Below are 15,026 nucleotides of genomic sequence, written 5' to 3' on the forward strand. Positions count from 1 at the left end.
ATAAAAAATAATATATGCGTTTCAGTGAGTTTAAAGGAAAATAATTCCATCTCGGATTTCTGTGACAGTTTATAATCTACTTGACCTAACGGTCTCATAGTTTATGACATCACATAAATCCTAGATGGAATTATTTTTCAGTAACTCACTGAAGCCCATCTATTCTCTCATTCATTCTCCTCTCTCTCTCTCTCTCTCTCTCTCTCTCTCTCTCTCTCTCTCTCTCTGAGTTTAAGAAAGTATAATAATACAGCAAGACAGACTCTAGAAGAGTTTGTTATTTTCTGTCCGAATGTAGATTTTTTTTTCTGTTGTTTGAAAAATCTGAGTACCAGAGCAAAGGCAACATAGTGTCCTGATAACTACTCAGATGGAGGCTGCATAAGTTTAAAGAAATATAACTCAAAAATAAAGAAAAGTTCTTGGTTTGTGAAACCCCAAACCCATCAGTACAAATAAAAAACACGGGTATTGAGAACTATAGAAAATAACAGGTTCCAAAGACTAAAACATGAACTGTGTTTGTATGTGTGGGTTTAGAACCAAGAGCACACAGACAGTGTAAACACAGACTGTAAATAATAGAGTGTTTAGTTATGTGTGATCGTGTATGAATGTTTGACATCACTGTAAATAATATGAATTACTCATACAGTGAAGCTATTAGCATAGTGGCTCAGTTACAGATATTCCCCAGAATATTTTATTTGAGCGCACCCTCTTCTATCCAATGAAGAGTCAGGGTGGGGAACCTTCTTTCCCCTGGAAGCACCAAAGAAGCCATCAAGACAACGAATCACCCAAGGCTGCTTGAAACCCCCTGCAGTGACAGCAGGGACACTTGGTAAGGGGCTCCTGCAAACCAGCAGGTACGCGCAATCCCATCAACATTACAACACCAATAACTATATTTTAGAAAACCCCTTACATTCACAACAGACATACAAAAACATGAATTCATTTACTCATGGGTTAAGCTTTGTGAATGGCCCTAAATGAGTTTTTCATACACATATTTTGTGCCGTTGTTGGAGAGTATATCCTGTTCCTGTGTGTGTCTGTGTCTCACCTGTATGCGCAGGGCTGCAGAGGTGCTCTGTGGAGATGAACCCCCTCACCTGTATGTCCAGGGCTGCAGAGGTGCCCTGTGAAGATGAACCCTCTCACCTGTATGTCCAGGGCTGCAGAGGTGCTCTGTGGAGATGAACCCCCTCATCTGTATGCACAGGGCTGCAGAGGTGCTCTGTGGAGATGAACCCCCTCACCTGTATGTCCAGGGCTGCAGAGGTGCTCTGTGGAGATGAACCCCCTCATCTGTATGCGCAGGGCTGCAGAGGTGCTCTGTGGAGATGAACCCCCTCACCTGTATGTCCAGGGCTACAGAGGTGCTCTGTGGAGATGCACCCTCTCACCTGTATGCGCAGGGTTGCAGAGGTGCTCTGTGGAGATGAACCCTCTCACCTGTATGTGCAGGGCTGCAGAGGTGCTCTGTGGAGATGAACCCTCTCACCTGTATGCACAGAGCTGCAGAGGTGCTCTGTAGAGACGAACCCTCTCACTTGTATGTGCAGGGCTGCAGAGGTGCTCTGTGGAGATAAACCCTCTCACCTGTATGCGCAGGGTTGCAGAGGTGCTCTGTGGAGATGCACCCCTGTCTGTAGCTGTCACGGTGAAGGTATAGTCAGCCCTGTCGGTGCGGGTCAGGGGGGCAGCTAACCGTAGCTCTCCAGTGTTTGGATTTAGGGAAAAACGCTCTGCCCTGGGGCCTGGAGACATACAGCACATAACCATTACACAGAGAAAAAGCACAACAAAAAAATAAGACATTTCTGCAGTGTAATGACTGTGGTCTACTTTTGCTGCAACATACTGTATCTAGTGAAAGTAGAATGACATTGTGTTACTCAGTGAAGAACTGGATCTGTAAAGCCTGTGCATTTTAATGAATATGTCTTTTAAAAAAAACTGTACTGTATAACCGTAACAAAAGTAAAATATCAATATCAGACCAAAATGTTTTATAAGGACTGACTCCAAACTGAAAGGGACTGATAGAAAGTTGTCTTGGTGTGCTGCTTTTTATATCAACCTGGCATATCAACTGTGCATCTAAATCCTGAGTACTGTCTTACCAGATAGCAAGTAGTAGATTGTCCCATTTTCACCTTCATCAGGATCTTTGGCTTGAACTGAGCCGAGCAAGGTTCCAGGGGGCTTGTCTTCCAACACCTGCGGAGGAATACACAGAGTCTGTCATTCAAACACAAACCTAACATTGCTTCAAAAACTCTAAAACCAGTTATCCGTCTGTCCAGACAGAAATGAACAGGTGGAAACCTCTGATAGCAAGAGTGCTATGCAGTGCTGTCATAAGGGGGGAGCTCAGCCCTGTGTCCATTTATTTTTATTTGTCTTTTTTTTTCAACCCCACTTTAAAACAGAAATGTGCAAATCAGAGTTGTAGGCAGCATGTAGAGCAAGAGAATAAAGTGTTTTTTAAATTGTTATTAGTTCAAATATTTTACAAATTATTATTATTATTATTATTATTATTATTATTATTATTATTATTATTATTATTATTATTATTATATGATTGTCTGAATATGCTGGATAACAGAAACAAACTTATAGCAGGAACTTGTCATATTGATAGTTACCACATTCATAGATACATGCTTTTGGGATATTAATTTGCTATGTGTCTTCATATTGAATGCATTTGAGACATGTTTTTTTTTTTATATACAAACCTCTTCATACTGGCTTTTGTACTTGATAACATGCATTTAAAAAATCAATTGATTCCAATGATTAATATGTTTTTGTGACATTTAAAGTACTGAGTAATTTGATATAATGTTATCATATACTGTTACTTGATTGATTACTGTCTTGCTTTTTAAATGTTGCCACTGATGTATTTATTTCCGGCACTGAGGCTATGCTTTGGACAGGGCCTCCTTGTGCCAGGTATAGTATAACTAAGTGTGGGGGGGTGGGGTGTGGTAATTACACCAGTCTGATTACTCTGCTTTAAAGCATTGATTTGATCTGTGCATACCCTGTAGTGTGATATAAGGAAATCAATACATTTTTATCATGTTTCATGTTCATATTAATAAAGGAAGTGATTGTAGTGACAGTGCTATAATCAGTGTATGGTTAAATTGATTTTGTGTTTCCTCATCTTGTTTAAATTTTCGGTGTTAGGTGTTTGTCTTCCTGTTTTAAGAAAACATTTTACATCCTCTGGATAAGGTGAAACTGATAAGACATCTTCTGAGATGATAACTCTAATCAAGCTGACAGACATTTCTGATAAGACATCTTATGAGATGAAAACTCTGATCGAGCTGACAGACGGTTCTGATAAGACACCTTCTGAGATGAAAACTCTGATCGAGCTGACAGACGGTTCTGATAAGACATCTTCTGAGATGATAACTCTGATCAAGCTGACAGACATTTCTGATAAGACATCTTATGAGATGAAAACTCTGATCGAGCTGACAGACGGTTCTGATAAGTCATCTTCTGAGATGATAACTCTAATCAAGCTGACAGATGGTCCTATCCATAGGCAGCGGTACCGTGGGGGCAGAGGAGGCCGGGACCTTTTCTTGGTGGTAAATCTCCCTCCCGACCTGTGAGGGTGCTAAGTAACGGGAACAGAGCACCCTGGACTGTTTGGCCACATACTTCATTCCTAGGGTTAAAAGGAAGTTGATCATTTAGACAGGGTGTGGAGCTTCGGTGTATTAACGTATTAACAGATAGGAGGAGTGGCTGCAATCGTTTACCAGGGGGTCATGTGTGACGGTATAAATAGAGGACAAAGTGACATAGTCTGTTCCTTTGTTTTGTGTGGAGAAAATCGTGAGTGTTTTGTTTGTTTATTGTCATGTCGGAATAATACTGTTTGTGATTATGTAGACGGCTAAACACGATCCAGGACCTGTCGCTAAAGACCAGCACGAACCTGGACAACACTGCACTTTGTTTGCACTAAAGTACTGTATTTTCACCACAAGCACTAGAGCACACACTGTGGACGGGTGTTTGTGTTTGTGTTTGTTTTACGTGTGGGTGAATTAAAACAAGACTGTTATTATTTTGGGGCCAACCTGTGGATTACAGATAAGTAATACACGCCACTGTATTGCTTCTCATTGACATTGTTATTATTTACTGCTGTTCACCAACAGGTATTTGGATTACAAAATACAACCATTAAACAACATTGCACTATAATTGTCTGTCTGTTTATTGACTTTGCCACACGCTCATTTTGCATGGCGCAATACACATTGATGTGTAGAGAATGTGCTTATTATTTAAAGTGTTGTTGACACTCAGTCCAGCTGAAAATAAAGAGCTGTCAATTGCGTACAGTCTTGTGTGTGTGTGTTCTGGAGCACTGCATCATTCCTACACCTACGCACTGCAAACCACTCATTCACACTACCTCATTACCATTAAAGATTGTACAGTATTTACCTATTTTTTGAGCAGGCTTCAGATTCGGCCGAATACTTAGGATTCAGTGAACCGAATCCGAATCCTATATCCGCTCAGACGCACAATCATTTCATCCCTCCAATGTGTGCGGCTCTTCTTTAAATAAAAAACACGAATCCGGTATTGAATGTAATTTTTGTATTTAATAACAAGAACACATTTGATGTCGCGGCTTTCAACTCCCTACTGAAGGTGTACATACTAAACATGTCACGCAGCTGCTGAATGCAAACATACCCCTGTATGCAACAGCACACTCACATCACACTTTTCTGAAGTAAAGTTATGTAGTAAACCTGTAATACATAGTAATGGCAAACTGTTGTAGACTTTTGTGCTTTGTTGCTTTGTCTGAGATGTGTTCTAGAGATCATACTGAGAGAAAAAAAAATCGTGCATAGAAATATGTATTTTTTGCAACTTTACAACTTCACCTTGTGATAGCAGGTAAAGTTTCTATTTTGTTTAATATTTCTTGCTTCCCACAATCCTGCCCAGTCAGAGACTCATAAATCCAATCCGCTGCTGTATAGGTCTGATTGATGGAAGTGATCCTCACAGGCTAAGTAAAACAATTCAATTAATTTAGCGACAGCTGGCACAATTCACACTCACTTTACTGAATGCATTGCAGTTTAGAGAGGTGAGTTACAAAACCTGACTTTCCTTACAGTGTTCCGAGATTCTGGAGCCTGTTGGCAACATTACTGTCAAATCAGGTGACATGGGTTGAAATGTCATTAAAGAAAATAGTTGGTTTTGCAAAGATGCAGCTCTCCTTTCTTGTAAAGGTAAAGTAAACAGTTCTGTATTTTAACGTTTCTATTGTGGGGGGAGGCGGCTACAAGTAAATCATGTATGTTTCAAACTGAAATCTTATTCAGATATATATTTCCATTTGGTAATAAAAATACTATTAACTAAAAGGCTCAAAACTATAGATTGTTGCTGTCCCTTGTTAGTAGCTGCCAGTCTGTTTTTCATTGAGCAGTTTCCTTCAGTTTTCTTGACAGTTTTTGCAGATTCGGTATTTTCGGTTCGGGATTCGGCCAAATCTTTTGAGATGGATTCGGTATTTGGCCGAATCTCAAAAGCTTGGATTCGGTGCATCCGTACTACTTATACATGTATATAAAATTGCCATTAAAAAAGAATGCAAATTTTTTCACATTTCTGCCATTTTCAGATCTGTATTTTTGTGAACTAAGAACATTAATAATTAAGGGACTAAAACTATATTTCTGTGATTTTTCATGCTTTGGTCACAATTGAGCTGCATTTTTTGAAGGATTTATAGGGACTTAATTATTTTCAATATTAACTCATGAATTGTGTTTCAGCCCTGTCCTGTCTCTCACCTGCAGTACAAGCTCCCTCCCAGGGGGTGCGTGTGTGAAGGCAGGAGCATTGTCGTTCTCATCCAGTACAGTAATATGGGCGGTGCCTGTGGCACTACGTGGAGGGGTTCCCCCATCCTGGACCACCACAACCAACTGGTAACTGGACTGGTGCTCACGGTCCAGGGCCATCCGAGTGCTGATCTCACCTGGGAAAAGACAGAGGAAACTCTTAGTCCAGTTGGCCTAGTAGTTTGCTACTTTTACTGCTTATGACTCATTGATTCCCCTGTGGTAATATGTCAAGCTCATGGTGATTGGGAAGATGTGTGTAGGTAAAGAGGTTATTCTATCATCCTCATGAAGCTTCAGAAGAAGCTACCTAGTCATGTCCAAGGATAATGCTCTTTGTGTATTATGTCCTGCACATCCCACACATGCTCACATAATAGAAATACTTATTGCATAAAACAGTGATTGTTTGACTAAATAATTTAAAAAAATGATCACAACAGAGTCATTCTAAACTGGTTTATTAGTCTTACAGAAAATGGTTGAGAAAAGTAACACGAATTGCAAACAAGGTTAATATTTGTTTAAATAAAAGAAGGCCTTACCTGTCTGGGAGTTCATCTGAAAATTTCGGTCAGGATGCAGGAGTCTGAAGGTTAGACGACTGTTGAGACCTGCATCCCGATCTGTGGCAGCCACCCTCCCAAACCCAGTCCCTGGGGGCAGGTTCTCTCGCACGGCCAAGAAAGCACGCTCCTGGGTGAGCCGAGGAGAGTTGTCATTCTCGTCTGTCACTGAAATACGCACAGTGGCGCTGCCCGTTTTCTTCAGCTGCCCAGTACCCGAGGTGGCCAGGACAGTCAGCAGGTAAAGGTCCTTAGTTTCCCTGTCAAGTACACTCTTAACAAATAGCCATCCACTGTCAGGGGCAATCCCAAATCCAGCTGCGTCTCCATCTGGGCGGAGATGATATGCCAGTATGGTGGAAGAAGACCCTGTAGTGCTGCTGGAAGTAGTGGTCTCGCGATTCAACGCCCTCACCTGGAGAAAGCGAGTGTTGAGTGGGGTCCCTTCTTTCAGCTCCACGCGGTAGGTGAGAGTGTCAAAAACAGGGCCTTGGTCATTCTCTGCCTGCACATGTACAACCAGTGTGAAGGTGGTGCTCAGCTGGGGGACCCCACTGTCCTTAGCCACCACTTTAAGGTCATAACGGGGCATAGTCTCGTAGCTCAAGCCACCAATAAGCCGGATATCCCCTGTGCTGCGCTCAATGCCAAAGGTACGCTGCCCCCCACTGGAGAGTAGGTCAAAGTGCAGCTGCCCATTGGGTCCTGAGTCACGGTCCTCTGCCCTCACATGGTACACCAATGTGCCCATATCAGTGGACTCTGCCAGTAGCAAGGACTCGGAGGATGAGGGCAGGAAGGAGGGAGCATTGTCATTGATGTCTACAATGGTAATTTGGACTTGTGTTTGTCCAAATGCTGGTGGTGACCCACTCCGGGCCTGTACCTCTAACTCCAAAGAGGGCTGGGCTTCGTGGTCCAGTGGGCGGCTGGTTCGAAGGGCACCTGTCTCTGAGTCAACAGTGAAGTAACCATCGGAGTCTCCAGAAGATATAGTGTAGTAGACTCCCTCCGAACGACCTATGAGAAGGAGGCAATGAGAATGTAAGGCAGAGAGGCTTGTAATTCCGGACTATATATATATATATATATATATATATATATATATATATATATATATATATATATATATATATAATAATAAAAGGCAAGGCTAGGTGTGTATAATAAAATGATGAAGCACTGACCATGTCCACTGCTTGCTCGCACTATGCCTACTTGTGTCCCCCTCAGGACATCCTCGGACACCGTGAAGAAGTAGTGTGCTTGTTCAAACACTGGAGGCACCACTGAGCCTGCAACAACACTGATGTTGACATGGGCATTGACCTTTGCTGTTAGTCCGCCCCCATCCTGTGCTGAGATAACCAGCTGGATCACAGAGTTCACCTTCCCATGGAGAGAGCGAGACAACGAGATGACTCCTATAGAGAAAGAGAGAGAGAGGGGTTTAATATCTTATTTGTAATGTCTCAGATACAGCAATTGAAAAACCTTATTTCCAAAAATTTGTGCAAGCGGCAGGCTGCATTTGCTGTGTAAGAGCATTGTGAGCGAAATGTATGTATTCTAATATAAATCTATATTTTTCTTGTATGTGCTGAGTTAATCCTGCATTCTTTCTCTCATCTCCCTTCACCCAACTTAAAATGCAAGCTTCAAAAGAAACTAAGAAAGTAGTCAGTAAACCTTTAAAATGTTTAGATGAGTATACATAGTTTTCCTAAAACTTTCTAAATACAAAACTGACACTAACACTTTGTTCATAAATTTCTTAAACTGACAATACAAAACACTACACACAATGTGATGATTGCTGTCTGTCAGATTGTATTTTGATAACTGTCGGTTTGATATTAAGGATCGAAAATATTTGTTTTGTGCCTTACAATGACATTTGGCACATACATGGTTAAATCTGTAAATAATAAGTTACAATTTAAAATGAACAAATAGTGCTTTATAACCAAATATAATTTGTGTTACTTATACTCTGAGTAGCCATATATAATAAGGTATGGCGTTATTCGTCTTTTTGTGGGAAACGTGAATATGAAGGTTTTATAGACACAGGAAGGAGCACAGTGGAGTTATTCATTAAAGAGACTTTTCTTAAGTTACCTTTTAAGAAGATATTTGATGGACAGCCTTATCCAAGACGTGGACAAGAATTCTTTGAAGATCAAGGACACACCTTTTTCTAAGGACAACTGCCAATGAGGTTACATTTTGGGTGAATTCCAAATGATTGGCTGGTGTCTCAGAACACCCATCTCATGCCAGTTTTAAAAGACTGGAAATGGAATGTTTTCTGGGTCTTGATTTTTCCATCCATTCAAGATCTATTCTGCACCTATTCTTTGTATCTGGATATATTCTATATATCTGGAAGCTACAGAAGATGCTTTGTTAGAGAAAACCTTCAACTTAAAAACTTTGATCTGCCTTGGAACTAAACTTTGAATTGAACAGCAACCAAAAGACAATATCTTTGAAGATGATTAACTGCCATTGACTTTGATTTCAAAAGAAAACTTCACACATTGTTCTTAGAAATCTAACAATTTGCAACAAAACTCCAGGACTCTTAAATCAAGTTTTGCACATTAATGGACTCTTTTTACAACTGGACTTGCAAAACTTTGAAACATTCTTGCTCTTCAAACCTTCAAGCTCCACAAGGGTAACTATATCATTCTTAACCTATCAAGAGTTGCCTATAGCTGTTAGATTTAGAATATCTATTATGTGTTGTCTTTGTTTATCCATGTGTGCTATATAATAAACTGTTAAAAATCATTATTTCTTAAATTGTGTGTGGGGTTTTTGTTTGAAACAAGGTGCACTTTTACAGATAGTAAACACTCATGATTTAATCAATTAAAATTAAGCTAGAACTGTGAATTACTATTGGAGTAATGCATTGCTGTAGTTTATAGCATAATTGGTGAACTATAGTGACTAAGTTCTTTAATAGTAATTTGTGAGGAAACCACGTTGTGATATGACCTTAGATGTAAAAATGTAAATATACATGACAGCCCAGCTATAGCTGATTCAATTTCAGGTAGATTTTGTATCAGTTTCTCAATTCTGATACAGTTAGTTGCCTGGTAGTTTTTTATAAGGGTTATTTCTTTCAATATAATAATTCCCCGTTTGGATTGCACAATGCTGAGAGACTCGAAATGCACAGCTGGCTCCTGCAGCGCTGAAACAACAAAACAGCAAGAAAATCACAAAAGATTCCCTGTCCAAAACCAACAGAGGGGCTTATCTATAAGGCTGGTTTCCAAGGCAACCACCACAGACTAGGGCTTCACTTCCTGCTATAATGCTGAACAGGGGGTCTCACACGGAGGACTAAAAACACCCATCCCAAAAATATTGCTGTCTCCAGACAACCTGGAGAAGGTCACATGGCACCTGTGTTACTCACTTCCTGAGGAGCAACTCACAGAATCATGCTCTCTATCTGCTCATCTGTCTGTCTGCTTGTCTGCTTGTAAGCCTAAACTTTAAATAATCAATCACAAGATACAGTGCTATATTTTTTACAACGCTACATGATTTTTGATCATGTAGGCATATTTATTGTAGATAAAAGAGAAAATAAATAGAATTAAATAAAAGAACATTTTAAAAAAGTAAAAAAACAAAATGTGGCTACTGGTAATGGAAACTTTGTTGCTTTTTATATGGTGGTGTAATCTTGTCTATTCTACCTACTTGCTTGTTTATCATCTCCTGACAGTTCATCTTATGCTTCATAGGTAAAATTCGGCAATCTGTAATAACTTGGCCACTGTATCTATTACATATTCACAGCACATACACAATACTGCAGTCATGTTTAACCACGAGACTACACTGCCTACCAGTCCCTCCTGTTTAACCACGAGACCACACTAGTTCTCAGTTGTTGGGTCATATAGTAAGTCTGCTCACCTGTGTCTTTGTTGAGTGTGAAGTATGGGGAGCTGCCCCCAGGGGCTGTGCTGTATGTCACCCTCCCATTCTGCCCCTCGTCCTGATCGTGGGCGGTCACCTTAATGACGGAGGTTCCAGGTGCACTCTGCGTGCTGAGGCTGACTGCATAGTGGATCGGGTAGAAAACTGGACTATTATCATTTATATCAACCAGGAACACTTTCACATAGGCCATGGAGTTGAGCCCCCCCTGTTGGGATAAAAACAGAACTTTGCTGCATTGACCACATGATAGCCACAGACATGACTGGGTACAGTAAAACTGCTGAGAAACCAAAGAAAAGTAATTCAAGAACACTGCAGAATTAAACTAGTGCAACCACAGATGACACACAAATGCCTTTTTAATTACAGTGTAATTACAAGTGTATTATTTGCAGTTACAATATAGTGGTTGTACATTCAGTCAGTATCTTTGTTGGAAATTTAAAAAAAAAATCAATACAAACAAAGAATATGTAAAATGATTATCTATAGTAATACTGAATGAAGGAATACATGGGTATTATTATCTCAAACGTTTACCCCATCCACAGCAGTGACAGTGAAGTCGTAGCTGGAGGGCCCCTGGTCCCGGTCCAGGGATAAGCTGGTACAAATTTGACCCGTCTCTTTCCCGATGGTGAACTGGGTGGGGATCACGCTGCCGATCCCAGAGCCTATGGAGTAGAATATGGTGCCAAAAGATCCTCCATCTGCATCTGTTGCCGTCACCTGATCACAAAAGAAAATGTACTGTTTTATCTTCTGCTGTATTAATTTTTGTTTATTTAATCTATTATGCCTGGTAAATGTTATACTCTAAGGCAGGGCTTTCAACCATTTTTTTGAAACTGTACCTCTTCTGTCAGGAGGTTTTAGCTAAAGTACCCTTTATAATTTTTGCTCTATTGAATAGTACCACAGTTGCAATAAAAGGCAGAATAATCTGATTCAAACATTTTTTTCCCTGTTTTTTTAATATATCATTTTTCACAGAGGTGTGGGACTGACAAACAGTTTAGGACAGAATTCCAAACAGTTTCTTCAAACTTAATTTAATTGGACGCGCATGACTAAAATACATTATTTAGGAATCTCTTTGGAAACACTGGTATTCAATTCCTGTTTGGCAAAGTTGTTATAAATAATACAAAATAATCTCCACTGTAAATGTTTATGATGTTACCATTTACTTCCCATCTCAACATAATTCTGTGTGCCATTTAAAATGTTTACAACATCAGAAACATTAACTGTTTTTTTAAAAAAAAATAAAAACCAGCATAAAAAAAAATATCCAGAGGGACAAACTTTCTGTCTCTTTGCATTTTCTTTAGACTCTTGTGTTTTCTTCCTTTGTTTTCCTTTTGCAAGTAAGAAATGTATCCATTTCAACCACCGAAAACAAATTCAACATTAGCCGTTATGCTAAAATGCAGCCGTACTTAAAACAACTCAAGGTATGAGTATTGTGATTATTATTTATGTTTACTGGAGTATTCGTACTTTTAAAAAATGCAGAAATATTGTGCTTCACTGATAAGACAAGTTGAAAACAACAAAGATCATAGGCGCTCTCCATAGGCCCAATCGCCAAGGCGTCGGCTTCACCCACCCTAACAGAATGGAAATCTACCCAGTTGAAATCGAGCCTGCACACAGTTGAAATCGAGCCTGCACACAGCAGGAATCGAGCCTGCACACAGCGGGAATCGAGCCTGCACACAGTTGAAATCGAGCCTGCACACAGTTGAAATCGAGCCTGCACACAGCGGGAATCGAGCCTGCACACAGTTGAAATCGAGCCTGCACACAGTTGAAATCGAGCCTGCACACAGCAGGAATCGAGCCTGCACACAGCGGGAATCGAGCCTGCACACAGCGGGAATCGAGCCTGCACACAGTTGAAATCGAGCCTGCACACAGTTGAAATCGAGCCTGCACACAGCTGGAATCGAGCCTGCACACAGTTGAAATCGAGCCTGCACACAGTTGAAATCGAGCCTGCACACAGTTGAAATCGAGCCTGCACACAGCTGGAATCGAGCCTGCACACAGTTGAAATCGAGCCTGCACACAGCTGGAATTGAGCCTGCACACAGCTGAAATCGAGCCTGCACACAGCTGGAATCGTGCCTGCACACAGTTGAAATCGAGCCTGCACACAGCTGGAATCGAGCCTGCACACAGCTGGAATCGTGCCTGCACACAGTTGAAATCGCGCCTGCACACAGTTGAAAACGCGCCTGCACACAGTTGAAATCGCTTCTGCACACAGTTGAAATCGAGCCTGCACACAGCTGGAATCGCGCCTGCACACAGCTGGAATCGAGCCTGCACACAGTTGAAATCGCGCCTGCACACAGCTGGAATCGCGCCTGCACACAGCTGGAATCGTGCCTGCACACAGTTGAAATCGCGCCTGCACACAGTTGAAAACGCGCCTGCACACAGCTGGAATCGCGCCTGCACACAGCTGGAATCGAGCCTGCACACAGTTGAAATCGCGCCTGCACACAGCTGGAATCGCGCCTGCACACAGCTGGAATCGAGCCTGCACACAGTTGAAATCGCGCCTGCACACAGTTGAAATCGCGCCTGCACACAGCTGGAATCGAGCCTGCACACAGCTGGAATCGCGCCTGCACACAGTTGAAATCGAGCCTGCACACAGCTGGAATCGAGCCTGCACACAGCTGAAATCGAGCCTGCACACAGTTGAAATCGAGCCTGCACACAGTTGAAATCGAGCCTGCACACAGTTGAAATCGCTTCTGCACACAGTTGAAAACGCACCTGCACACAGCTGGAAAGTGCGGACATAAATTCTGTGTTTTTTTCCATCTGCAGTTCACTTTGAAATAGTGATTTACAGATATAAAATAATAATACTATAAAATAAATTCAAGATCATTATTATTATTTACTTTCATTTTTATTTGAACTTTTTTTTTGACGCACGGTAGACAATGCCACACCAGCATGTCTATACCCAAGCGTCAATTCCCTTTCCTGGGTAAAAAAAAAAAAAAATTATAGCATTCCATTTAATGTGAAAAATACCCTCCCTCCCCCCACTGTTGCTCTTACCTAATACAATGAAAATATGGCCTTGTTTTGGGAAGGCATGGAAAGTGTGACGTCGACAGAAGAGGAGGAAGAAGACATTCGTATTGTACATAAGTTTAAACATGCCTATGTCTTCTATTTATGTCAGCGACAGATAACTTATCTCATAGGTTCTAATTGGATTTAGATGTTTAAAGGTAAATGCAATTCTCAAAGATTTAGACTTCAGTCAGTCCTCCGTCTATTTAGTTGTACTATAATGTATGCAACTCAACAGGAAGTGATGTATTTTGTCTATAGTTAGACGTTTAGATGGCGGCTACCTGTTACCTATTTGAGAACAGCTCTATGCGCGTCTTTACTGCACAGAATGGTAAGCAGCAATGAGACTGAGACGCCTGGTACAGCATCCAAAAAAGTGGCTAAAATAGAAAACTAAACCACAAAAGTTGATTAAATTTTTGAAATATATTAATCATGTGGGACAGACACAAATATTACAAACCAGGGCTGGGAAACTGTGTTACAAAAGATAAATTTGGTTTCCCAGATACAAAGAAATAGTGAAAAAATAAAAAAAAGAGATGGAGAGACATTGGGCGAAATGTGAAATACAAAGCAGCTCAAATAGCCTCATCTACCAAAAAAAATGGCAGATGGACCCACTCAGACTGTAACATCTTTGACCCCTCTTGAAGAAAAAGCCCTTGGCACTATTCCTTGTATCAATTTGGAAGGAATTGTCGGAGTAGATAGATTTGCCGAAACACAAAATCAAAGTGGTAGTCTAGTTAAATGTCCACAAAATTAATCAGATTAATCAATGTATATCCTCCCATTACTATATTTGTGTCAGTAGGCTATTTGTTTTTAAATGCATTTTACAGGTGGTGCGATAACATAATGTTTAGTAGAAAGTAACAAAAATTAGAAATAAGCCACTAAATAAAGCAAAAGTAAATAACCGTGATAAAGTTTGCCTGATATACAACGGCATCTCATAGACGCATATAGCAATCCAACACGAATGTAGTAAACTTCATTTCCCAAACTAAATTAACTTTAATTGCACAACCTCAGTGAATTATATTCACTTTAATGTTATTTACGCGCCATTGTAGGCTACTAATTTATCAAGTGTACAGTTTTATTTATTTGCTGTGGACCAATTTATTTGATGCTTTTGTATTCTGGCATGGTGTGTATACGTTTATGAAAGCAAGTTAACTTCTGTGTAAACTCAAAACTAACCACAGATCTTAAACAATGCATTGATTTAGTTGCCTAAGTATAAGCGAGCTAACGAGTTTGAAACATTGTAAATGAAGTGAAGTGCTTTACTGAACAGCCTATGAAAAGAATGAGAACACTAACAGAACTAGTTTATGAGACCTCTTTATTATTTATTCCAAGGAATTTGTGAAGTCTGATAATTCTGATTCCCTTTCAATTCGAAGATGACCACCATGACATTAGGTATGGGATATGC

General features: G+C 40.5%; 1 protein-coding gene across 1 annotated transcript in view; it reads right to left on the reverse strand.

Annotated features, from left to right (window-relative positions):
- The window catches only part of LOC121327739 (protocadherin-16-like), a 168,918-nt gene that overhangs the window by 42,147 nt on the left and 111,745 nt on the right, over positions 1 to 15,026 (reverse strand). Inside the window, exons 3-9 of the mRNA XM_041271922.1 lie at positions 11,012 to 11,200; positions 10,445 to 10,676; positions 7,684 to 7,920; positions 6,476 to 7,516; positions 5,880 to 6,067; positions 2,133 to 2,229; positions 1,609 to 1,766 (exon numbers count right to left, since the gene is read on the reverse strand). Of these exons, the coding sequence (XP_041127856.1) occupies positions 1,609 to 1,766; positions 2,133 to 2,229; positions 5,880 to 6,067; positions 6,476 to 7,516; positions 7,684 to 7,920; positions 10,445 to 10,676; positions 11,012 to 11,200 (2,142 nt within the window). The remainder of the gene's footprint in view (positions 1 to 1,608; positions 1,767 to 2,132; positions 2,230 to 5,879; positions 6,068 to 6,475; positions 7,517 to 7,683; positions 7,921 to 10,444; positions 10,677 to 11,011; positions 11,201 to 15,026) is intronic.

Source organism: Polyodon spathula, chromosome 15, assembly GCF_017654505.1.
Source record: "Polyodon spathula isolate WHYD16114869_AA chromosome 15, ASM1765450v1, whole genome shotgun sequence".
NCBI classification, from domain to species: domain Eukaryota; kingdom Metazoa; phylum Chordata; class Actinopteri; order Acipenseriformes; family Polyodontidae; genus Polyodon; species Polyodon spathula.